This window comes from Lontra canadensis, unplaced genomic scaffold (genome assembly GCF_010015895.1).
Source record: "Lontra canadensis isolate GAN:19392208 unplaced genomic scaffold, GSC_riverotter_1.0 scaffold38, whole genome shotgun sequence".
In the NCBI taxonomy this organism is placed as follows: Eukaryota; Metazoa; Chordata; class Mammalia; order Carnivora; family Mustelidae; genus Lontra; species Lontra canadensis.
The window spans coordinates 8,213,484-8,240,062 of NW_022631032.1; the positions used below are offsets into that span (position 1 = coordinate 8,213,484).

The 26,579-nt window shown below is 48.1% G+C and overlaps 1 protein-coding gene across 1 annotated transcript in view; it reads right to left on the bottom strand.

Moving 5' to 3' along the window:
• CLSTN2 (calsyntenin 2) overlaps positions 1 to 26,579 on the bottom strand; it is a 585,388-nt gene that overhangs the window by 91,935 nt on the left and 466,874 nt on the right. The window contains exon 8 of the mRNA XM_032869258.1: positions 9,042 to 9,227. Coding sequence (XP_032725149.1) covers positions 9,042 to 9,227 — 186 coding nt within the window. The remainder of the gene's footprint in view (positions 1 to 9,041; positions 9,228 to 26,579) is intronic.

Genomic DNA, 26,579 nt, shown 5'->3' on the forward strand with positions numbered 1-26,579 from the left:
GGGTGAAGCTAAGGTGGGCAGGAGGGGCCACCCTTGCAGAGAAGACTGGATGCCTCAGCTGGGGGTACTGTGGGCAATGGTGGACCTTCCCACTGAGGATCTCTGAGGCCAGCAGAGATCTCCATGTCTTTGTGTTCCACACAGAGCAGGGCTTGGCTCTTTTGGGAAGGATGGGGTCCAGGGTTTCCTGATATTGTCAGGGAATAAGAGTCAGAGAGCCTAAGGAGTGCCTGGTGTGGGGGAGCTAGTGCTCTCCTGGGATGGCCCTGGCCAGCCAGTTGCAGAGGCTGATGGGTTTTATGAATGGTAGTTGTGTGCATTACCTGATCTTTGTCAGAGATCACTGGACTTCTGAATTCTGTATATCAGAGTCTCATCTCACCTAGGGTTTGGGCTCCATAGTCAGCTTCCCACAAACATCTACAGTTAAAATGACCCTTGAGAATCCTTCAGGAAGGGACCACATTGGAAACCAATGTCCTTCTCTGAAAATGCCTAACCAGCCAGTTTTTCCTCTAGCCTTGGAATAGATGATCAAGACTACGGTTCAGCACCCATCAGTTTACAATAGAAATTTATACTATGTGAGAAATAGGTAGCCATAGAGCTTGTTGCTGTGTTTAGCACTGTGAGATGCTCACCCTGGAAGAGGCCTCCGGGAACCGTGGTATCAGAGAGGGCGAGAGATTCCCATCGGCCAATTCATGATCGCCCTGCTGTTTATGCTTACAAAGGGGGATGTGGGACAGTGCTGACAGCATCATTTACATGAGTTTTTCCTAGGGTTTTGGGGCTGGTGACAGGCCCAATATATAGCCGGCACTCCAATACTGTTTATAATGGCTTTTCCTCCCAGTGGTGCCTTCATGAGATGCTTCTAGCCATCTACCCAATGCTCAGGTGAGCTTGCCCAGGCAGTCTCCTGTCGGACCCCACACCTCTCCTTAATACTTAATTGTTCTCTCATCCCTCCAGCCTCGCCTGGTATCCATTTTATTTATCCACTAAGTTGATTCACACTAATATTTTAATAACTAACAAAGCCTTAAGGGTAATCACCCTCCAAAGGTGTCTGAAAGAAAGAAATGTATGTAGGTGGTAGAGACAGAGGTTTGGGGGTGGTTTGGAAGCTATGTGGTCTTTTGGAGCAAATTCATTATCTTAGAAGCCCCGGAATAGTGCAACATGGCCACTGCTTCTTTGAGCCATAGGTAAGCTGGTTCTGACACCAGGATTTGTCCAGCGTGTAGACAGCCCGGGAACCGGCACACTGAGTGAGAATGTCAGTTCTGGAAATTGCAGGTGGCCAGAGAGGCACCAGCTGAGTGCTCAGGGCTCCTGGCCTCCAGCTCAGGTCAGGGAAGGTGATGGTTCTAGCAGAGCCAGAGCAAAGGCAGATGCCATCTTTGCCACCAATATCATTATTACTATTCTCTTAGGGACCAGTTTTGGGGCACTGAGCACCAGACCTGAATCAAGTACCACAATGCTTTTTCTGACTCACCTACATGGTAAATACTACTGTGATTCCAGTCTACAGGTGAGAACCTGAGGCTCAGCGAGCCCAGAATCACAACCAGCTGGTGAGCCGGCTCATCTGCAGGACTTTGCCCCTCCAAAGCCCTACCCCCTCACCGCACCACTTCAAGGAAGCTGGAGAGAGTTCTCGTAACATCCTCCACATTTTACAAATGGAAAGCAAAGGGGAATGACTTGACCAAGGTCACACAGTCACGCAGGCTAGAAGAAGTACCAGCTCTCAGATCCCCAGCTAACATTCTTTCTACTGCACAGTATGGTGTCTCACCAAGCACACAGCCCAGTCCCCTGGGATCTCACCTCCCTGCACAGGTAGCTGTCTGAAGAGATGCACATTGAAGACAGCATGTGCCCTGGTAAGGCCACTGACGCAGACTTCCTTGATTCCGTGGTGAGGGGAGCAGCAGGCTACCCTGCCTAACCCACAGATGTTGCCTACCAGAAAGCATCAAGCTATAAGGAACCAGATGGTGCAGACTTCCCCAACTTAGCAGCTTGTATTTCATTTCTTGGTGAACTTAAACAAACTAAGAGAGATTTACTTTCTCCCAAAGTTCCTCTCTCTTTCCTCTCCTCAAGGGACCTCATGGAAAGCTGTGGGTAAACAGGATGCTTCACTTGCAAAGATGGTGCACATTATCTGCATACAGGAGGATTTATGAAGCTCCTTGGGAATCTCGGCAAAGGTCCCTGGGACCCATCAGGCTACAGACAGTCCACACCACTCTGGTGGACAGCAATGGTAGCTTGAATGGGGGGAGTTTGGAATCAGAGTCAAGGTGAGATTCAAGGTCCCTAAGCCCTAGTGTCGGGAAGCCTCTCTGAGTCAGCAAGTAGTTAAAGACAGGGTGAGTGAAGCAGATTTCAGGACATGTGGTAATGTAAGCCCGGGGCACTGAACTTCTTAACTGCAGGGTTTGCATTCTGCTCTGGATGGCTTTGGTCAGGACAGAGTGTCTTTTGCACTTCGAGGTGAGCCTGTGGCAAGAGTGGTTGACACGGAGCCTCAGGTCATGCTTCCTTCTGGTTTACCACAGGAAAAGAATGAGTGGGAGGGTCTCGGGGGGAGGAACCATCCTGACCAAAGACACAGGCTTCATTCTGTGGAGTATTCTCACAATCGCAATGACAACTCCCTGTTATTTCTTTTTTCTTTTTTTTTTTTTTTTTAAAGATTTTATTTATTTGACAGAGAGAGATCACAACTAGGCAAAGAGGCAGGCAGAGAGAGAGAGAGAGGGGAGGAATCAGGCTCCCTGCAGAGCAGAGAGCCCGACGCGGGGCTCGATCCCAGGACCTGGGATCATGACCTGAACTGAAGGCAGAGGCTTTAACCCACTGAGCCACCCAGGCGCCCCTATTTCTATAACTATTTATGTGATGTCTAGGTTATGCCAGGTACTGTGAGGAGAAGGCAGCAGTGAACCAAACAGAAGTTGGCCCTACCTTTAGGGACCCAGTAGAAAACCTTTAACCTTTGGTGAGTGAGCTGGGTCAGGGGCAGAGAGTGTCAGGGGAGGACAGGGAGGCCCTCTTAGACAAATGCTATATTAGGACTCCATGTTGGGAGAATGCATTCTGTTCTCCACATGCTTCTCTGACCCACTGATGTCACTTAACTGTTAACTTCTTCTGACTAATGAAATGTGAGTGCAAATGACGTGTCATTTCAGGGCAGAAGCTTTAAGGGCCAGTTTGCAGTTCTCCATGTCTTTTCCACGTTCCCTGAGATCCACAGTGCTCTACATAAAGGCTGTTTGTTGGCTCAGGTTCCAGGGGGAAGCCACATGGAGGAGAGCCATAGCCATCCCAAGAAGGACATGCAGTAGGAATGACTAACACACCCTTGTTATTTTGAGCCAATGAGATGTTATAAATGTGGGCTCAGTGTCACTCAGATATGTCTTAGTGTGGACCCAGAGGGCTGTTTCAAAACTTGTGACTGCAGCTTCACCTGCTTTCCTGATAATCCACCTAAGTGACTGACATCAGAGGCTACTATTCCCATTTCTTCTTCAATATGCCTTCAACACAGACAGGGAGGACTTTCTAACATCCTTTCAGGAGCTCACATGCTGCTGACCTACACAACCAGAGCAGCATTCCACCTTGGGAATCCTAGACAAGAAGGATTCCTGCAAGGCCTTGCAGTAGGGATCCTGGGTCTCCAGGTAGAGCAGCTGGACTCTGGCAGAGGGGTGGTCAGCCCGACTCCTAGAGCAGGGCCATGGATACCCAGTTGCTGACCAGCTTGGGCAAGGCCACTGCAGGTAAAAACCATCAACTCAACATGGGAGGGCATGCCATAAGGGAGCTGCTCAGAGAACACCAAAGAAATCAGCATATCCACAGAGAAGCTCCCTGCTTACCATTCTCCATAAGTCAGGGTGTGTGGCCCTGTGCTGAGGCATGGTTAAGGGTTTAATCTGATTCCTGATAGGTGTGCGCCAATTCTCCTTAAAGCTATAGGCCCCCTTTTTGCTCCCTGAGAGTCTAGGGAACCGACACTTAAGCCTGGAAGCTCCAGCCTTGCAGAGGCATCTTGGAGAAGCTGTTGGTAGTTGCTTGGACTTGAGTGATTCTGAGAGTACAAAGGATTCTGACTGATTCTGAATGAAGACGAGCTCTGTTAAGCTTCATGGTGTAGTAGAAAAGCATGATCTTCACTTTTTTTTAAAACATGTCTTCCTCAGAAGATTGAATTGTCAAGTGATCTTATTAACTTCTGCATAACCTCAAGAATTATAGCATTTGGAAGCTCAGCAAATATTTGTTGAATTAATAAATATGTGACTGAATGAACAAATGAATGAACAAATCTCTGAAAATCTCCTGGACTCACAAGGGCATACATCTTGGGCACAACTTAATGTCTGGTGATCTTAAGCACTCTGACAGATCAACCACTTGATTTAAACATGCTCTCATTCTGTGGCCTTTCCTTCAACAGGACCTGCCCTTGGAGTTCCTGACTCCACATACAAAACAGCTGACCTGGGCAGCATGTGTGGAGGTGTGGGCCAGCTGCCAGGAGCCCTGTGACCCCAAGAAGGAACAGCCCTGGCCTCCATGCTAGGAAAGGCCTGTGTGCCATGGACTGCTTTTCTATTTACTATAATATGTAGTGACGTAGGGACATCGAAGTGGGCCCTTCCTCTGGCTGTCGGTAATGTCAAATTTCATTTGGCCAAGAGGTCTTCCTGAGGGTTTCATGGTGCATTTCATACTCAAGGCAGCTCTGTGACACTTTGCTTCTGGAAAGCCTGGGAATGAGATGACAGAGCCCTTCAGCTTGAATCTCTGAATTCAGAAAAAACTGAAATGCAGTTTGCTCAACCTCTCCAAGAAACCTGGCTTTAGGTAGAGTGAGGCTAGTGGCAGAACATTCTACAAGCTCGAGGGGACATGGGTTCAGGGTCCTGCATTGTTTTTATTTCGAGGCAGAATGCAGGTGTCCTTGTGTGGGCCCAGAGGACTGTTTCAAATGCTGCTGCACTTGTCAGGTCCTTCCTGACAATAGACTTTGAACTAGCTATTGTCTGCTCCTAATAGAGCCAGCATCGCAAGAGGAGGAAGCAGGTGGGCAGTGACCAGATGGGCAAAATATCCCTCCACAGACACACTCCTGCCCGTGTCACTGACCAGCTATGGTATCACAGAAGACACATGGGAACTCAAAGGCATTCCAGGAAGCACTCGTAGGATAGTCTTCCTGGTATACAAAGGCCAGAGAATACTCCTGAAGGGAAAGGTTTGGAACAGCAAAGCAGGGAGAGATTCTGGTGGGAAGAAACCATGAGCAAAGATTTAGGGATGAGAACCAGCCAGGCATGGGGACAGGGTAGGTGTCCCGACCAAGAAGAGGCAGAACATCAGGAAGAAACCGGCTATGACCATGGATTGGAATGGTGGAGGCAGGTCCTCGGAAGCTCCAGTCAGGCAGGCGCTGGACACCCACACCTGCATGTTCCCCAGGCACCTGTCCTCGTGGTCCCTAAATCTGTGCATGCCTGGATTCCTAGCTCTTGTCGGTGGCACTCTTGTCCAGGTAGATGCTTGCACTAGCCTCATCTTAGATTCCTTCTCTCTCACTCCTGACAGCTAATCCATCATTGATTAGCTTGCAGGTTTTGCCTCCTAAAGCTGTCTTAAATGCATCCCTACTGCCACTCCCCTGGTTCAGAACTCATTATCTCTTGCCTACACCATGGAAATAACATCCTAATTGGTTTCCCTGTTTCCATCCAAAGTCAATAAAGGTTTGGAAGATGAAAAATGCATGGCTGCCGAGGCTGAAAGTGTCACGGCCATTCCCTAGTTGGGAAAGCCTGCAAGCAACTGGTCTACCATCCACTGAAAACACATGGAAGGTTGTCCTGAACCTAAGCCGCCCCACAGGAGCAGGAATTATAACCCAGACTCTGTTTTGGAAATGATCCAGCCTGTGTCTCCCTCAAAGTTTGGAAAGAGCATGGGGCCTGATGGGCTGCCTCCTTCTGAAGCCCACTCCCACACTGGATGCACATCTGGGTCCCACTCATTTGCTTCTGTTCTTTTATCCCCAAGCTCTTGCTCCATGGAATTCAAGATTCAGACCTCTGACACAGAGGGAGGAGTGACTCTGCCAGTCACTTACTCGGACAGAGTCCCCACAGTGCACTGGGTGCTCCCACCAGGAAGGTCACCAGAAAGACACACAGACCTCCTCCCATAAAGGGGCGCTCACAGAAACAGGGAAGCTCACATCTTGGGGGAAAGCTGCTTTCCTCACTGATTACCTGTCTTCCTGCAAGACAACGCCCAGAAGGAATGAGCGGTGTTAACAACCAGATGCAGTTTTGCTCTAAAATTTCTTCCCTCAGAAAAAAATCCTTCTTGCTCTCCATATCGCCTCATCTCTCCCCAGCAACATTCAAAATCAAATCACAAGAGCATGCCCTTGGGCCCATCTGATCTTTAACAACCTGATTCCATCATCTCCTTCTCACCCGGAGGAGTTTAGGAAATGACTGTGACCCACAGTGGCGCGGGGTTGAGTTGACTTATAATCCAGGTGAGGGAAGCGAAATGGCATGTTCCTTCACAATATGATGTCGTCAGAGATGGCTTCTCTGCACACAAGTAAAGGAGAGCACCAGAGGCCCTTGGCATCCTTTTTGTGGGGGCTGTCTGGGGTACCGAAATTGTGGTGTTCTCCCCAACCTACTGCATCGCTCTGGAGAAGCTGTGTTCCCCAGAGGCCTTTCTGACAGCCTGGTGACATGATAAATGGGACGCAGCCTAAGTAGGGTCCACTTCACTTTAATTTCTAGAATTTTCACCTGATTCCTTGGGGGAAAAGCAATGTGGGTGAAGTTGTGTGTGTGTACCTCTATGTGTGTGTGTGTGTGTGTGTGTGTGGGCATGCACACATGCGCAGCAATGGTGAGGGAGGAAAGGTTACCCCCAAATACAGGTCTACTCTAAGAGTAAGCCCTTTTTGAAGCTCCCCACAGCACAGCTGGGGACCCAGATGTGAGTTCCTGAATATCCTTGGAAAGAACAAGAAAGCAATGAAACATACGTAGTCCACCTCATGCCAAGGCCCATTGACACATCAGCGGTCTGGCGTGCCATGCACAGGGGCTGATTCCCACCATGTGGAGCACTCCACAGGCTGACTCGAGAGGCTGACATTCTAGCCGCTGCAGCCTGGCCCACCTCCACAGCTGCTGAGCTAAGCAGCCTGCATTCATGCAGAAGTGCCTTCAAATTCTGCCTTTGTCACCTTCTAACTAGAGTCTTGGGATGAATAACAGCCATCTCACGCTAACGAAGAGAGTGTTAAACAAAGTGATGCATGTAAAGAGTGTGGCAGGTGCCCCCAGTAGGGGCTTCAGAAGCTGTTTCCTTGTGTAGTACTTCTAGGGGCCTTGTTTCCTAGCTCCCAGTGGCTCCTTTCCCTGGCCATCACCTCACAGAGACAGCAGGTCCTCTCCCTGTGCTGGGACACCTCCAGCTCTACCCCAGCCCTTCCTCTCTGCCGCGGGCAGCCAGCCTGCCTTTACTGGCATGCTGCCTAAGCTGTCACATGGGGCCCGTGCTTGGCAGAGGTCCTGGCTTGGTTTCATGCTTTGCTGTTGCAGCCTTAACATTTGTAATAGTTTGTTTGTTTTTTTTTTTTTTAAATAAGTTTAGGTGAAATATCCAGCAAGTTGAAAGTATTTATTTATTGCCTTTAAAAAAATTTAATTTTATTTTTTCAGTGTTCCAAGATTCATTGTTTATGCACCACATCCAGTGCTCCATGTAGTCCATGCCCTCTTTAATACCCACCACCAGGCTCACCCAACTCCCCACCTCCCTCCTCTCCAAAACCCTCAGTTTGTTTCTCAGAGTCCACAGTCTCTCATGGTTCATTTCCCCCTCTAATTTCCCCCAATTAACTTTTCCTTTCCTTCTCCTAATGTCCTCCATGTTATTCCTTATGCTCCACAAATAAGCAAAACCATATGATAATTGACTCTCTCTGCTTAACTTATTTCACCCAGCATAATCTCTTCCAGTCCCATCCATGTTGATACAAAAGTTGGGGATTCATACTTTCTGATGGAGGCATAATACTCCATAATGTATATATACCACATCTTTTTATCCATTCATTCATTGAAGGGCATCTTGGCTCTTTCCACAGTTTGGAGACTGTGGCCATTGCTGCTGTAAACATTGGGTACAGATGGTCCTTCTTTTCACTACATCTGAATCTTTGGGTTAATTACCCAGTAGTGAAATTGCAGGGTCATATGGTAGCTCTGTTTTTAATTTCTTAAGGAATCTCCACACTGTTTTCCAAAGTGGCTGCACCAGCTTGCATTCCCACCAACAGTGTAAGAGGGTTCTCCTTTCTCCACATCCTCTCCAACACTTGCTATTTACTGTCCTGTTAATTTTGGCCATTCTAACTGGTATAAGGTGGTATCTCAATGTGGTTTTGATTTGAATCTCCTTGATGGCTAATGATGATGAATATTTGTAATAATTTTTGAACAAGGGTCCCCCATTTTCATTTGCACTGGGCCCTTTAAATTATGTAGCTGTTCCTTTGTGGAGGAAACTGACCTCTCCCCAGGTGACAGTCACCACCTTTCACATTGGCCTCTGGTCAGGTGTCTCTTTCCAAACCAACACAGTGGTAGGGAGCCATGTTCCTTCAGGCTCTGTGGTAGGTTCTCGTGAATACACTGGGTCCTTAATTGCTGTTGTGCTGATGAAGAGCAGAGGCTTTGTCACATGCCTTGCTCACAGCCACAATATTGGTAAATGGTGGGATCTGGTCAGGTGCACGTGATGCCGAGAGATGAGCCCTCTGACCCTTTAACCATAATAAGTAAATTTAATATTCACCCAGGAGTTATATGTGCCCATGCGGGAAGGACTCATTATTTCATTAATAAAAGATATGCTCTGTATAAATCATTTAAAAGCAATTACTTAAAAAACAATCCCAAGAGGAAAAAACGTACCACATAATTTCTGAAGGGATCTCTCAGAGTAGGTCTCCCGGTCGCAGCCCTTCCCGATGTAATTGGTCTGCAGCTCTGTGGTGATCTGGATGGAGGACACGGCCCCGTCGCAAGTCTCCAGGTGGATGCTGGGGAAAAGCGGCACGCTCCCTGAGCCGGGCTGGTACTCAATCCTCTTGGTCCAGTCTGAATCAACAAGGAAAAGATAAAAGTCAATCAGGGATGGCCAGTCCTGCCATAACACTTGGTCTGCAAATGTGGATCTGTTCCAACATAACTGATATATTGGGAGACGGTTGGAAGATAAGGGGAATCTGACATTTGCTTATGGAAGTCTTCCTTCCTGAGCAACATGAGGTGAAGGCAGAAAACAGCTACCAGCAGAGCTGAGTCAGGTAGGAAGGTACAAGACACGTATGTGTACACACCCCAAACACCCAGCTGCCACATGGTCCACTGCACATTATGAGCCACATTACATGTCTCCTCAGTGACAGCGTCCCTCCATTCAGGAAACCCCATCCCCCATCCTGTCACAGTACCGCCCCAGCTGCAGCCCTCCCCTGCCACGGGCAAATGACATGTCTCTTTAAGGTGAGGTACAAGATTCACTGTAGGAATTCTATCTTTCTTAACCATTGAACCCATGTAAAACCATGATAATTTTTTTTTCTTTCTTATGTGTCACTGATGACATTTTTGAGTGTTATGCCGCTTTCCTCATTTCTCCCATTTTGCCCAGTGGGGTGATTTTTAGGAATGCATACATTCTGTCACAAAACAAGAGAGCATGGTAGTTCAGGGTTCCTTGGAGTCATGTGGTGGGACGCAGGATTTTTTCTCAAGCATTCAGGACTGTGACCACTTGAGTAGCGCTGATGGGCTTATCACTTCTTTTTAGTGTAAAAATAATTCCGAGACGATAAAGTGTTGGAGAAGAATGAAACCACAATCAAAATACCACACAAAATAGAGCAATCAATAAAAATAAACACCAAGAGGGAGTGTACCCATGGATTGACTGAAACAACCACAGCAGCAGTTGAATGGCAGAGGAGAGTCGAGGAAAAAGTCACAGTGACCGGTCACAGCACTTGGAGACAGCAACGAACCTGCCATGCTCAGTGAGAACGCATGTCTGAGAGGCCTGTGTGGCCCCAAGTCAGACTGGTGGGTAGAACCAAGCAATGTGACATATGGATACTATTAGCTGATGAATCCCAAATGTTTGTCACATAGAACCTTGCTAGGAGGTATCCTTTTTCTGAAGCAGAAATGAAAATCTATGAAATTGCCCACTCTCGCCTATAAGAAAAGGAGAAATTCTGGCATTTGTGGCTCAGTGTTCTTCACAAGCACCCAGTGGGCCACTGGCTGACATCTTGAGCAATTCCAGTGGACGGGCCAGATGCCCTTGTTCACTGAGCAGCTGTGTGTTCAGGGTTCCCATGTGTAAGCTCTGCTTGGAGCATCGAGAACAAACAGTGCAGGAGGCAGGAAAGGTCCCTGCCTTGTAGAGCTGGCACGGGGGAGGGCATGGTTTGGGGGGAGGCCTGTGCTATCCTATCTGAGAGGGTGAGCCTAGGAAAGGAAAAGCAGGGACAGAGAGGGGCTCTTTAGATAGAGAGAGTTCCTGTCTGAGCTGAGGTCTGCATGTGAAGGATGAATGTGCCTGGGAAGCCTCAGAGAAGCAGGTTCGAAGCAGATGCCCCAGTGATCTTGGCTTGACTCTGTCTGGTCAGAAACTTCCTGGGCAGGAAGCTTCCTGAAACAGCAAGCTTCAGGCACCTCATCATAAAAGAGGGACCTTACAGTGTTGGGGTGAGGACTGAAGGCCTCCATGTGTGCATGGCATATGGCAGGGCCTCAATCAGTGTTGTTCCTGCAGAGGAAGGGAGATGTTCAGTCCTAGGGGACCGGTGTCCCTGCCCTGCAACCCTGCCATGTTCCAGATAACCATGGAATCTGGGTTTAGGTCTGAAGCCCATGTCAGCCAGACACTCTTTCAGGGATTTTCTCAGAGCAGGCCATAAGCAGAGACTGCACCCAGGCTTGTGAGGTTGGCCACCAGGAACTTAGCACAGGACAGTATTTGGATGGGAGGGACTTCAGGTGAAAGAGAGTGTATCTCATTGCATCTTTTCCTCAAGCCCCCAGGAACTCTGTCTGGACTAGACCTTCGCCTTCTGGAGGATGAGATCATGGAGCTGCTCTAAGCCATGCTCCAGAGGCCGCAGGTTCAATTAAGATGAGACACTGGAGGAAAGGAGGGCTTTCTGTCAGGTGCCTCTGAAGGTCACAGAACTGTAAGAAGCAGTCCGCACACAGCCAGGCTTGTGATTTGGGTACAGTGTTTCATGCCTCTGTGCACTTGATCATGCTGTGTCTTCTATAAAGAGCTCCCTTCCTTTCCCCTTCCATCTTGTTAACTCCACGCAACCTGTCCGAATTTCTCCATTCCAGGTAGATACACTCGTCTGTGCCCCCACGACATCCCCATCATTAGTTATGGCATTAGACTCTCAGCTTCACGGTTACTCTGAATCCGCAACACGCTCAGTGCCCAGTGCCTGGCACGGAGTAGACTCTCCCTCGATATTGGCAGAGAGCATGAATGAATCCTATGGGAGTCATATGTATGCTTGCCTCCCGCACCAACTGGGAGTTCCTCAAAGGCAGGGACTGTGATGCTTATTTTTGATTCTTCTACGCTGAGGTCAGAGCACAGGCTATATCCTCCAGGTGGATCTGGGGATCCTCAGACACCTGAGCTGACTGCCGCCATGGCAGCCTTCCCTGAGCCCCAGACAGAACTTGTGGCCTCTTTGTCCTTCTCTGGTACTGCACCAGCCTGCTCCTACCTTAAGTCCTGCAAAGCCACCCAGCCCAACAGCAGCCCATAACACCTGGGTTCTTTTTGTTCTCAGCAAGGCAGGTGTGCCAGAATTGATGAAAGAAGAAGCTACCTCCAGATAATAAGAAATGGCACCCAGCAGGAGGCCTTTCCATCCCTGTCTCACCCCTCTTTCCCTGGATCTTCCCTCTCTTTAAAGAAGCAGATGGGAACAGGGAGAAAGTGGCTTTGTATAGAGTGTTGTGCGGTGAGCCCCGTGGCACCAGTCCTTGATGTGCTGCTCTTTCTGCTGGTATAAGGTCCTCCCACCTCACCTCCTTCTGGAAGCCTCTTCATTGGAGAAGCCCAAGACATCAATGGTATTGATTCCCTTTATTCCGTGGGGGCTGTGGGTATCTGGACATTTTGCTGGTTATCCTTGATGATGTTCTACCTGAAATCCTTTTTGGAAGGAGTGCAGATAAAGCAAATAAATGGTAAAGGGAAGTTCAATGGAGGCACAGCCCTAGCACAGATCTCATTCCTCTCACCACCCCACACCTGGGGGCGGGGGTGAGGCCCTCTTTGGGAAGAAATCGAAGGGACTTTGGGAACGTCACACCTGCAGTCGCTTTGTGGACCTCACCAGGCTTGCTTTTGAGGGTTCACGAGGAGTAGCCAAAATTGTAACCACAGAGTGAAAAAAATCGATGAAGCTTTCTGAGTGTAGTGTCCTTGACAGAGTGGGAAGCTCACACAAACATCTTTCATTTTCCAAGAAGGACTTTGAAATGGGGATCAAGAGAGCAAAAGGGAAGCCATCAAATTCATCCTTTGTCACATGAAATATCTATTCATCCTCATTTCCTGGAGGTAAGATAGCAAGATGGGTAAAGGTATGACCTCTAAACTCAGTGTGCCTGAGTTCAAATCCCACCTCTACTACTTCCTGCAAAACTTTGGGCAAATCATTTTCCCTCTCTGAGCCTCAGTTTCCTCTTATGTAGAAGTGTTGTCTACCACCCAGGATTTGTGGGGAGGGATTAAATGCAGACCCGTTTTAGCACCAAACACAAGGGTCATGTTCAATAGATACATTAGTTAACTTATCATTTATTCAAGAGCACTTATTACAGGAAACAAAGGATATATAAGCATTAAGCACCCACAAGGGGCTAGCACTTAACATTCTATTCTTTTGTTTGATCCTCCCAGTGACCCAGTGATTATTATCTTAATTGTGCAGGTGGCAACGCCATGGTTGACAGTTGGTGTGACTTGCCCAGGGCCATGTAGTTCTTTTACCATAGCTCTGCCACGATTCTGAGGATTTGCCGGGATGGAGAACAAGTGTAATTTTTACAGATTCATTTTTGAATGTTTAGTTTATACTGATATATACATATACACACAGACACATATATGTATGTATATATATATGTATATATATATATATACACATATGCATATACATATAAATAGTACAGAAGCTGGTTTGGGGTGTGGGTTCTGGACTGGATGGTCTGCGTCGGCAAGGCAAATGGGTAAGTTGTTTCTCATCTTTGTATTGCTAGGAATTGGCTAACCCTGGGGTGAGTCCCTTCAGGGTCAGCAAGGCCCCAGTTGTCTAAATATCAGAATACAGAATAAATAAATAAATAAATATATAATATATATATTATATATGTGATATATAAATGATATATATCATATATAAAATATATATAAATGATATATATCAGTATATATATATACATCTATATACTGATATGTATGTGTATGTATGTATATATCTATATACACACATACACACAAACACACACACATAAATATATAAAAGTGATAATCTCCAATGTTAGCAAAAGATTCAGGAGTGCTGTCAGTTTCATCACTGCTTGACCTTGAGGGCAGCTGGTGGAGGCACAGGGGTTACTGAAACCCTGGACACTGAACAAGGACCGCCCTTGAATCTCACCTCCTCTAACTATGGGTCATGTGACCTCTGCAAATCTGAGCCAGTCATCGCTGAGCCTCCACTGCCTCACCTGTAGAGCTGAGTTAGAGATACCTCCTCACGGGGTTGTCATGAGACTTTAAGGCGAAGGGCCCAACATGGCACACTTCGTGTTGAAGGCTCACGACAAGAATGTCCCGCTCCCTGGCTCACAAGCTTCCCAGACTTCTCCGAGCTATCCTGCTTGGAAACAAAATCTTTCCAGTGTAAAAAGGACCTGGAGACTAGATTATGAAGCGTGGTTCAGTTGTTTACTTAAGTGAAGTGAAAGGAAGCAGCCCCCTTTTGTTTTGATAAATCAGGCTCAATTATCTCATAAGTATTCCTGGAAAAGTTAACAGTGAACGCCTTTAGGAATCACACTCCTTCTCCATGGGTTAAGGATTTAGAAACATGGTAATTCTATTATAACTCCTGCTAAATTTGGGGAACACATGTTTTCTTATCAGGAGAATATTAACCACTTGGAACTCCCCTATTAGATGCCTAAAGGTGGAAAAAAGCAAATCTGAGACTTTTGGGAACCACGGGCTTTGGGGATTCTTGTAAACCAAGACATTCAGAATTGTTCCACTTCTGTACTCAGAAGTGATGCCAAAGGATGAAAACGAAAGACGCAGGTGTGTCAAAATATGCTTCACTCCTTAACTGTGCGTGCTCACCGGCCTCCAGCTCTTCCTGGTCTCAGCTGAAGAGGCATCAGGTTTTCCAGGAAATCCTTGGATTCATATAAGGTGAGTGGCTGGATGTGGGGATGCTGGAGAGTGGGAGGGGAGGAAGGGGTTCCCCCTGCACAGGATAGGATGGTGCAGGCAGCTAACATTCTAGCCAGTCTCTGCAGGTGTCAACCATCTGGCATCTTTCAAGAATTCCTCCAAGAGGGGGATGACTTTGATTTGGGCCCCAAGGGATTTTATTTCCTGCTGGGAGAAGGTGGGAAGTTACTTTTTCTCAGCAGTGAGCACTTTTATCTCCATGGCCATCCTGTTCATCTGAATTGGGGGTGAGTTAGGAGGTAGAGAGGGGCTGGAGAGGTAAGTAGAGGTCAGATGATGGAGGCTAGGTAAGAGTGGTTTCACCTTACAGGTAGTGAGGAGTCATCAATGAGTGTTTAGTGAGGACATAAAGTATCCAGATTCTGGTTTTAAAAGGTCATTTGGCAGCTGGATTAGGTCTGGTGTTCATTTTCAAAACATTAGAAGACTCCTGATCATCAATCCATGCAGAGTGCCCCCTATGACAGGGTCACACCATGGGGAATTAACTTCAACTCAGTTCGATTCAATTTAATGAAATGCAAGAGATTTAACTCTGCAGCTGGACAGACTCAGGTCTGAACCCTGACTCTGCCACTTCTTGGCTGTGTAGCCTTGAATAAGTCACTGAACCTCTCTGAGCCTCATTTTGCATCTGTAGAATAAGGAGAACCCCCTGCAGAGTTGCTTTGGGACTTGGAGAAAATGTGTGAAAAGCACCAGGAACAGAGAGCTGCTCTTAGAACTACTATTATTCTTCTTGTATCATTCTTACCATTTTCAGATGCCAGGTCTTTACTGAGCATCTACTAAGTGCCAGGCAGTGCCCTAGGCATGGGAGACAGAGAAGTAGGACTCATAATCCCTATGTGGAAGGAGCTCACAGTGAAGGGAGTAGCAGCCACAGACAGCAGCCAGTTTCTAAGCAGGCAGAGGAACAAAGAACAGGCCTCAGGGAACAGAGAAGTAAATTATATCACTAGGGTGATCCAAGGAGGCTTCCTGGAGGAAGTGACCTGGGCATTTGTTTTAATATAGGTTTCATTTATTTAGGTCTGGCAAGACCAACAGATCAGGATGCTGTTGCCATTGAACAGATCGTTGGTTATACTCACAGATCCCAAGGAGAGGGGATATGCTATGCCAGCCAGGCACACGGAGAGAAGCGCTGTGGTCAGTCAGGAAGCAGAGAGGGGAAAATGATGGGCAAGAGACTTTATTGTGCTTTCCATGGGAAGGAACAGGCAAACCATGGTAACCCAGTTTTGGATGGCCACAAATGCTAGTTTGTATAATTTCGGCGGCCTCTGGTATATAGGGGCTGCCCCTTGTTGCCTGGTACCTGGCCCCAGGGTCATTAGGGCAGATGGAGGTTGGCACAGGGCAGGAGAGCCCAGTAAAGAAGGTGGTTGGGGGTGCGGGTTCTGGATTGGTTGGTCTGCATTTGAAAAGCTAAAAGGTAAGTTGTTTCTTATCTTTGAATTGCTGGGAATTGGCTAACCCTGAGGTGAGCCCCTCCAGTGTAAGCAAGGCCCCATTTGTCTAAACATCAGAATACAGACAATAAAAGGCATGGTTAACACAGTATTGAAAAAGGAGGGGAATGCCAGAAGGCACAATGGAACCCCAGAATGTCTCCCTCAAAGCCTTGGGGCTGCCTTAGGGAGTGGGTGGGTGGGGGGGGGCTATTGAGATGGGAAAGGACAGGAAGAGCATCCCCCACTTCAATCTTTAACTTAGCAGTCTGGCATGACTCAGGAAGTGTAGACCTATGTGAGGCTGGGGGTGGCCTCCAGGGGGGCCTGGTGCCATACGGGCCAGAACGGAACTTTGGGACAGACTGAGGGCCAAGCTGGGTGGGGGATCTTCTGTAGCATAGGTAATAAAGCCTTTGTAAAAGGGTGACAAAAGCTGGCTTCCAAGGCTCACCTTTTGTCCCCTTGCCCCACATGGCTCCTGGGGTGAGTTCTTCAGAGTCCATGCCCGAATTTGGGTAGGGCCATGATGACACTTAGATGACAGAACACTAGACCCCTGGGTTCAGACCCCCTCTGTTTACCAGTTATTGCACCTTGGGCAGGATACTCTCTGTACCTCGATTTCCTCATCTGTAAAATTGGGGGGCGGGGAATAACACCTACATCTCATGAGATGTTGTGAAGATTGAGACAATACAAGTGGTAGAGCCAGGACTCGCTCTGGGCCCATCTGACTCCAAAGTCAAGCCCCAGAAAGCATTCCTTGCTTGTCTGAATCTTTTTCTTTTCATATTTCCTCAACTGCTGCTCCGGGTCTTTAACTGTGAGGTGGGACATTCAGCTGGAAGGAGACAGGAGGTGGTGAGGAGTCAGGGAGGTTGGGCATCCAATCCCGGCTCCAAGACCAGCTTCACGCTCAGAAAGGCCTCATACTTGCTTTACTGCTCTGCCGTCCATGCTGTAAAATTCTTAGTAATTTTAAAACAAGAGGCCTTCCATTTTCATTTTGAACTGGGACCCACAAATTATGTAACTGGTCCTGCTTTGGTAACCTTGGTTCTGTTCCTTAACCTTTTAGAGCCTCAGGTTTCTACATCTGCAGAATGGGGTTAGTTATTAACCACCCTAAAAGGAGGAACTCGGGCCTGGGCTCAGACTCATGTGTGAATCCTGGCTCTCCCACTTGGTGCCATGTACCATGGCCAGCCATTTCCTTCTCTGCATGAGCAGGCAGCACTGGTGACATGCACACACGCTGGGGATGTTCTCACCTATCTCAGAGTCGTTTAGAGGATTTCTATCAGACAATAAATGCAAACCACTTAGCCCTGTGCCCCACATGTAATAGGCCCATACACAATTTAACAGGGATTAAATTATGTGGCTTTTTTTCTCCAATTAAAAATAGTTACACACAGGCCCAATTTAAAAAGAAGCAAAGCCGCAAACTCTCTGAACTCAATTACAAATACAAGGAATCCTCTCTTCTCTTTCATCGCTGACCCCTTCCTATTTACTATATTTTAGTATCACAAAGTCAGAGCATTTTATTACATGTTTAATTCTTCCTAAAAAGAGAGATCTTAATTACCTACAAAGGAGAGCATATCCCCCACCCCCCATATCACGGCTTAAGCCTCAAAGCCTGGGTGCTCCCTTCCTGTCCATCCCTTGGCTGGTCCTCCTCTGCCTCCAGGCCTCAACTCACACATGCCTTTGTCAAGAAGGCCTTCTGGGCCACACAGGATGACCAGCACGCTGCTTCCACCACCTCCCCCTGTCCTCCCCGCACTGGAGCATAACTTGTACAGCACCGTGCAGCGCCTGGCCCATAGGAGGTGCTCAGTAATAAGTGAGTGATTAAATGCATGGAAACCAGCTCCACCAGCACACACATGCCCTCCAATGCTGGCTGTCAGGGGCGAGGAAGGTGCTCATCTGGACCCAGGGAACTTTTGCTGCTGTCCATGCAGGACGGCCCATCTAGCCCCCAGCCAGCTGCCAAATTACAGCCTGCCAGGCATTAAAATGGGAGCAATTCAGGACATAGCAAGAGCGCGCGTGCGTGTGTGTTTGCAAGGGTGTGTGGCCATACACCCATGTGTGTTTGTGTGTGCGCAAGGGTGTGCGGCCACACACCCCAGCCTGAATCTAAGTGTCTGCGGGAGAGTGTATGTGATGGTGAAACTGCACTTACCCATGGCTCCAATTCTGGAAAACCTCATGTATCTTCAACACTTTTGTTACCTCCCTCACTCCTGAGACATCCCAATAAATGCCTGCTGAAACAACTAGAAATCCACCCTCCGCTTAGATTCTGCCCATGAAGCTCTCTGGTTCCGTGATGGCAGAGGGTTTCTCATTTTGTCTCTGATCCACAAGGGGGCTCATTGGCCTGAGAACGTCCTTACACCTGACCCTGGGGTGATTGCAGGGCCACGCACACAGCAGACACTTAAAAACAAGCCTTATTCTGGGAGCGCCTGGCAAACCACACATGGCTGCCGGTGACAGACCGAGGCTATGGTCAGCCCTCTTCCCCGCCTGTCACCGTCAGCCAGCAGAGCTGGCGCCATCAGGGAAGGACCACAGGAGGACGGCTTGCTGAGGAGACCACACTGGAAAGATGATCCAAACCATTTCAGGTTGTGTGCACGGTAAGGGCAAAGCCTTGCTGCCAGAACAATGTGACTCACTGGGGCCTACAGACCAGTTCAGTCCCCGAGGGGTGTCCCCCGGGTCTGCAATGAGGTCAGTAGGGAAATGGACAGTAAGCATTTAGAAACTTGGATAATCATGTGTCAGAGTGAGTTTATATGTGTTGACTCTAATAAAAATAAACATTTTGGTTTTTATTTTAAACCTCTTTGCTATTTATTTCATTTTCCCAGAAATTTGTTTCTATTATATTTTTACAAAATTATGGTCTATGACTGATTGAGGAAAAACTGGTCTGGCACCACAGAGGATTTAAGAAGCATGGTCCTAGGTAATACCCAGTCATCATGATAGCCTAAAACTTAACTTCCACAGGCTTTAAATCTAAAAGGCATTGCAACATTTTACCCTCCACACACAATGGGCCAGTAGGGCCTCTTGCTTCTGAATTTTCAATGGCTCCCAATACTGATGTCTCTCCACTCTAGTTTAAGGCTATCATCCCTTCTCACCTGGTCCAACCACTATGACAACTTCCTGTCTCACCTCTCTTTAGCCTTCTAATCTATACTGGTCACCACTGCCTAACTGCCTAACTGTAATACATCCAGTTCCTCTTCCAGGGAGTCCTCCATGATTGCCCCAGCCCAGACCACATTCTCTCCTCCCCAATTCACGGGCTTTGCAATGTATATAATCTATGGGGGGAATCACACTGTGTCCCTTAATTATTGTCTGTAGACGGATGCAGGGTTAGGGCTGACCTAAGGATAATCACTAGAAAAACTTCTATAGACACCAATTGCAGGGCCCCACCTTGGGAAATTCCCAGGGGAAGGTTTTGAGGGCGAAGGCCTGGAATCTGTCATTTTAACTAACCCCCCAGATGATCAGGATGCACAGACCGACTTGGAAGACACTAGCCCAAACAATAGTGAGCACTGAACGGCCATCCCTTCTCCCACTGCATTCATGGCTCCCAGCAGCCAGAGCAGGGTTAAGAAAGGGTGTCTGCCCCCACTGCAGGGGGCCCAGGAGGAGACCTGTGTGCTGCCCAGAACCGGACCCAGCAGGGCAGGACTTCATACCAAGTGAATTCAGAACAAGCTGTTTTCTTTACCTTCTGTAGGCCAAAGCAGGGTTCCCGTCCCAGAAGAGTGACACGGAGGACCCGGGCTCTGCGTGGAAAGAGAACCACTTCCCACTGCCTGCGTTAGATTATTGGTTCTGACCACACCCTCCTCCCAAAAGCAGGGATTATGCCCAGGCCCCACTGATTTGGGGTTTAGCCATGTGACTGGCTTTGACCAATAGAATCAACCAGTCATTTATTTCTCAATTGTTTTTGTCTGCCACTCTCTATCCCCCACCCCCAACGGAGGTTCCACAAGAGCAGGGTCCGTGTCTGTTTCGTTAGTTTTAAAATCTCCGGTGCCGGGGCGCCTAGGTGGCTCAGTGGGTTAAGCCTCTGCCTTTGGCTCAGGTCATGATCTCAGGGTTCTGGGATAGAGCCCCGCATCGGGCTCTCTGCTCAGCGGGGACTCTGCTTCCCCTCTCTCTCTCTCTGCTGCCTCTCTGCCTACTTGTGATTTCTCTCTGTCAAATAAATAAATAAAATCTTAAAAAATAAAAATAAAAAAAGTCTCCGGTGCTAGTGCAGTTTCTGGAACCTGGTAGGTTCTCACTGATTATATAGGAAATGAACAACAAGGATGCCCTGTGAGAGGTGCCTGCCCAGGTTCTGGGCCTCAGCGGATTCCCTTGGCCCTCCTGATCTGGTCAGACTTGCTCCTTGTTGAGTTCCTTGCGGGTTCTCTTGTTAGCTCTAGCCTCTCCCGACTGAGGATGCAATTGCCACCTGCTGCTGTCAGGTTTGGCTTTGCTCTGGTGCTGCTTCTCCAAGGTCCTTGGATCCACACACAGTCTTTGGGCTCTGCTCTGCACCTGTGCCTGGTGCAAGCCCTTGGATGCCATGGCCCCCCATGCTGCTAGACCCCGCCCATCCACATGCTGTGTGTGGCTCTCTGATACCCGTGTGAGTGCCTCAGTTCCTCAACAAGCCTCTGAGCTGGCTGGTGTCGGGCATCACCTCTTTAAAGTCCATGTGTTCCCCCTTCCTTTGACTCCAAGCTCCGTGGGGCTGCTGGGGGAGCCACTGATGCTGCCATCAAGGTGAACCATGTCGAGCTCAGAAACCAGGACTCCCATCCAAAGCTTGGCTGCCACTTTCTCCCCAACCCCTTCCTCTCCAAAGATCCTCCACTCCCCAGCTTCTCAGCTCCCAGACAGAAACACAGTAGGAAGAATTGATGCTAGAAAGGTGCAGAAACCAGGCAATTGAAGAGCCGCTTTTCTGAAAGATAATTCTCCCCGGGGGGAAATCATTAACTCCATCGACCAGGGTACTTTCTCTTGGATTGATAGAAACTCTTCTCTCTTATGTCTAATAAACATGAGCATTTTCCAGGCAATTTTCTTATCTCGGGACAAATGTATTATTGGTGCAAAACGGAGTAGCTATTCTTCAAGAATCTTTACCTTTATGGCTTTGAAAAGCATTTGCAAGGCAAGAGTGTGGTTTTTCATGCACACACTTCCCCTCTCTTTGTAAAAGTATCCTACGTATACTTTTTATTCTCCAGTAATACAGATCTCTTTAATCTACAGATAGGTTGTCCATGGTTGCAAATTTTTTTTCATTTTTTAAATAAAAGGACCACGACTCTAGGTGATATTCCAGTCCTGCAGAACTTTGCATTTCTCTGAATGGCATTCTAAAATTGGAACCAAATTATCATCTCTTCAGAAGATACGGTACAAGTCGGCAGAGTCAGTCAAACACACAGGAAGCCTGAGAGAGCATGTGGGTGAAGGTGGGGGAGGGTCGCTCACTCTGCAGGGGGCCGCACAAGCCATCACCCATGATCGGGCTTGGCAGAATGCATGTCAGGCCAAGAAATGTCCACGTACCTTAGCCCAGGTGATAGACTCCTGAGAAAGTGACTCAAATTGCAAAGACTTTTGCAGAAAGCTATTTACCAGTGCACAGAAAAAGAAAAATGGAGCCAAGCTAAAATCAATCATGCGGCTCCAGGCAAGCTCACGTGATCTTCCGTGAGGGAATAGTATGCAGGCTGGCTGCTCTCACCCAGAGATGCAGGGTCTTGGGCCAGAGACAGACCCAGACACTGGAAGATGCACAGGGGCTTCTGGCCTACAGCAAATGCCTGCTCCTGAAACATGCTAACCAGACAACCTACTTGTCTTACACTGTGGCTGAGAATAAGGTCACATTTTCCTCTAAATACTGACCTCCTCTACCCACCAAGTTATCAGAATGAGCCCTCCTCAGAGCATACTAGTTTCTAGAGGTCCCAGACAAGTTCCTCATACTGGTCTATAGTCTGATCGTGCACCTACAGGCCCCCCAAGCCTCCCTGAACGTCCCATTCTGCTCATACTCACTTGCTCATGCCTGCTGCTCCCATGCTCTACCTGACCAGTGGACACCAGCCTCCCAGCTCAGGGCACCACCTACAGATGCTTGAAGGTACCTCAGCCACAGGGCCAAGGCTGGCTGTGCCCCCAAGAGAGGTGAGAAGAAAGGAGCCTCAGAGGGGAGGCCAGGTGAACTCTGGTTGTATGCTCACAGCCTTAAAGAATCTCTCTGGAAAGTTCTGTCTACTTCATCCACTGTCTGCCCTGGAAATCTCACTTTCGTCATGAAAACAAGCAATAAAATCAACACTAGTTCATATCTCTGCTCAATTTTCTCCAAATCCTTTTGTGTGACTAAAATTCTTGTCTCCCGTCAGCCATAAAGCAAGAGATGCTGAGCAGAGCAGGGACTATAAACAGGTTCCTGAAAGGTACAGCCTTTAAAGGTGCAAGATCTCCTGGGGATAAGCCTCCCTGCTTCTCCCCGTTACTGCCTCCTTCCCATAGCCTAGTGCACCTGGCAAATCATATTGACACCTCAAACCTTAGCCTCATGACATCACCTCTGAGAAGCCTTCCTGAAGCATTGGGCTCCCCTGCTCTCTACTTTCATTGCCCCGGGCCCCCTGGCCATTGCTCTGACTTCCCTGTATTGGAATGATCTATTCATGATCTGTTCACCTGCTTGCCCTCACCGCACCACTCCAGCTTATGGTCTCCAGGGACTCATCAACCACCTGGTACAGAGCAAAGTTCCCTGAGTTCAGTGGAAGCTTTGATAACTTCTCTGTTGTGCCAGGACCACAACTGGCCCTCAGCATGGTTAGACAGGGTCAGTATTCCAAGCCCCTGTGATGGCATCCGAAGGGATATGACAGGCATGTTGTCACTCTACCAAGTCCCATGAGAAGTGGTTGTGGGGAGAGGGGGACACAACTCTGTCCACTTCAGAGATGAGGATAAGTGTGGCAAGGAGAGGGGCGGCAGCCTGCCATGGCTCACGTTTATCGCTAGCACACCAGTGTCTGGACGGCAGGATGTGATGATATTGGTGTCCAGGCTGGCTAGGGCTGTCCTCCCACTCAGTGACACAGACAGCAGGAAGAAATGGGTTCAGTGCTGGGAGCTGAGCTTCTCACATGTGTTATCAGTCCGCATGGCACTCACCTGAGGAGGACAAATAACTGAGGCGAAGTTGTCAAAAGACCTCTCCAAGGTCACACAGTCAGAAAATGGCACCCAAGGCTGGCCTGACTCCTAAACCCACTTTAGTGGCTTCTATTCCTTCTCTCCTGGCATCCCCCTCACAGGTACCGTGGAGCCATTCCTCATGCCCGGGCCAATTCTATCTTGTGATGACTCTCTGAGATAGGTACGAGAGTCCCATTTTGCAGCTGCCGCATCTGAAGGTTCACAGAGGTTAAATGGCTTACCTTGAGGTCCCTGAGCCAAGACGGGGTAGAAGGTACATTTGAACTCGGCTCTTTCTGGCTTCAGAGCCACCCTTCTGAAGCCCGGCCCTTTGTGACTTCCTGCAGGGAGAAATTCTAGTAGGCTGTACATATTTAAAAGAATGATCAGTGGAAGAGGCTGATTGTGTGTGGCTCTGGGGCAGACCCGGGTCTATAGAGAGAGGGGACTGAGCATGGGTTCTGAGTCAGAAAACCCAACACCATGCATGGTTCCCCCTCTCAGCACCTGAGTATCCTCAGGGAAGCCCATATGCTTTGGGGTTCTTAAGGGGTCATCTAAGAAGGCCGAGAGAGGGCCTTGCTATTCTGACTGAAGGCGGGTCTCTGAGATGGGCTCATGTGACAAGAGTGCTACCTCCCCCATCTCCAACTCCACAAGTCATAGTCCTCTCTCAAGGCTGCCCTGATGTCCAATCTCACATTTCCCTTACAACATCAAGGACAGGCTCTCACTATAAAGTATGTCTTGAAATAGCTTGCATTGATATAGAAAGGTGGCCAGTATTCTCCTTTGCTTTGAGCCGCATTGTAGGTGAAGGGGCAGGAGCTCTGTGTCTGCAGACAGAGAGGACTGAGGTGGTTGCGGGTCCCGGAGGTAACTAGCTATGTGATGAGCGTCTTAACTCCAATGCTCTCATCTGCCAAATGGGAAAATAATCAGCTTTTGGGGGATGGTGAGCAGTAAAGGAGCAAGTACAGGCATTACCATTAGACAGGGTTTGGCAAAGAGTAAATGCTTACACCCTGGTAATTGTTACTCTGACTGAGCTCTGTTTGGATGAGAGCAGTCTGCCTGCATCCCCCTCTCCCTTGGAGATGAGATGATTGGCCCCAGAAACCTTCAAGGCCCATTTCCACTCATGCTCACACAGAGCCCAGGAGGGCCAGCTGGAAACAGGCTCAAGCAGGCACACTTTTGTCTAGCATGTCTTTGAGCACATTAAGACGTCACAGAATCAGTAAACCAGCATCCTGTACAGAAACCATTTGTTGCAACTTAGTGATCGGCTGTGTCAGTGATGTCAAAACAGGTCGTTATTCCTGGAGGAGTGCCCCTGAAGGCCCTCTGCCAGGAGCTCGGATGCTTGCCTGACAGATCTGAGCAGACCCAGGAGCAGCTAGCCTGGGGTCACATGCCCGGAGTTAGTGGAATTTGGCTTCAGTGATGGCTTTTCCAATTATCTGGGGAGAAAGTGCTCTATTGTGACTTTAAAAAAATCAGAATAAAGGGAACTAAAAAGAGCTGCTTTTTGCACCTTGGGCCCCTGCCAGGTGGTCATGAGCATGGCATTCCACAGGCAGCCCTGTGTCTGGCCCTCAGAAGGCATTATTTTGTTTCTATGTGGAGAAGCTGAACTAGGCAGAAGTGACTTTCCCAAGGATGGAGCATAGCTCAGAGCCCAGGAGGGCCCGAGGCCTGTGTGCCCAGCCCCCTAGACGGTGCTCTTCCCACACACCCCACCCCACTGTCTCCCTCTGGTACAATCTAAAGCTTTAAAATCAAGAGCATGATGCTCAAACCACATAGTCTTACCCAATTCTACGAATTTCAGCATGTGTGTGTGTGTGTGTGTGTGCACATGCATGTGTGCAAACATTTATAGGATGGTACCTATTTTACTAATTTTAATCCTAACATTGTTTGCATGGTAACCTAAATTTTGTAAAGTACTTTCAAGCATAGGACCACTTTTGGCTTCCTTACCATCCTACAAAATGATTAGGCCAAGGGTTATGCTTCTCAATTTATTTATTTGACAGAGAGAGAGAGAGAGCACAAGCAGGGGGAGCGGCAGGCAGAGGGAGAGGGAGAAGCAGACCCCTGCTGAGCAGGGAGCCAGACACAGGACTTGATCCCAGGACCCCAGGATCATGACCTGAGCCGAAGGCAGGTGTTTAACCAACTGAGCCACCCAGGCACCCCTGGTTGCTTCTCTTCTGAAAGGTCTCCCTTTTAGAGCTGGTTACACGCCCCTTTGGAAATTCCCAACCTGCTTGTTCTACCCTTCCTCCTGACACCTCAGTGTCCCCTGGGATAGGCTGATACAAACTTGAATTCTATCTCTGCCATTTATCAGGTGTGAGATACTGAACAAGTCACTCAAGCTCTGTTACCCTACGTTTTCCCCATCTGCAAAATGGGCTAGAATTGCTTATCTCACAGGGCTATTCCTGTCCTCCATGCAGCGAACCTTATTTTCAACTCTCATATTCCGTTGCCTCCTTCTAAATTTGTCTATTTGGTATTTCAGTCTTTCTAGGCTGTCCAGGATACTCCAGTAAATTACTTCTCACTAAGGTGTCAATGGATGATAATAGCTTCACACAGGTGTCAGCAAGCTTTCTCTGGAGAGGGCCAGAAAGTAAATATGGAGGCTTGGAGGACCATCTGGTCTCTGTCGAAACTGCTCAGCTCTGTTGTTATAGTGCAAGAACAGCAATGAGAGAATATGTAAATGGAGGAGTGTGGCAATATGCCAATAAAACTTTATTTATGGGCACTAAAATTTACATTTCATGTGATTTTCATGTGGCCTAAAATATTATTTGTCTTTTGATTTTTTCCAACTATTTAAGATGCACAAATCATTTTTTAGCTCACAGTAGTACAAAAACAGGTGGTCAGCTAGATTTGGCTTGTGGGCTCTACTTTGCTGACCACTGGGTTCATAGGAATTCCTACAAGAAGCATGTGCATTTTAAGGGGGGAATTATCCTTTAGAACAAAACAGCTGGTAACCTAATGGAATCTCAGACTCCCAGGCAGTACAGTGAGGGACAGAACTGAGGGGAAGGAGCCATCCTTTCTCCTGTCATACTGACAATGGCCTTGTGCATCAACTTGCATTAAGGGTAATGCCATTATGTGATCCTCAGATGGACACAGCTT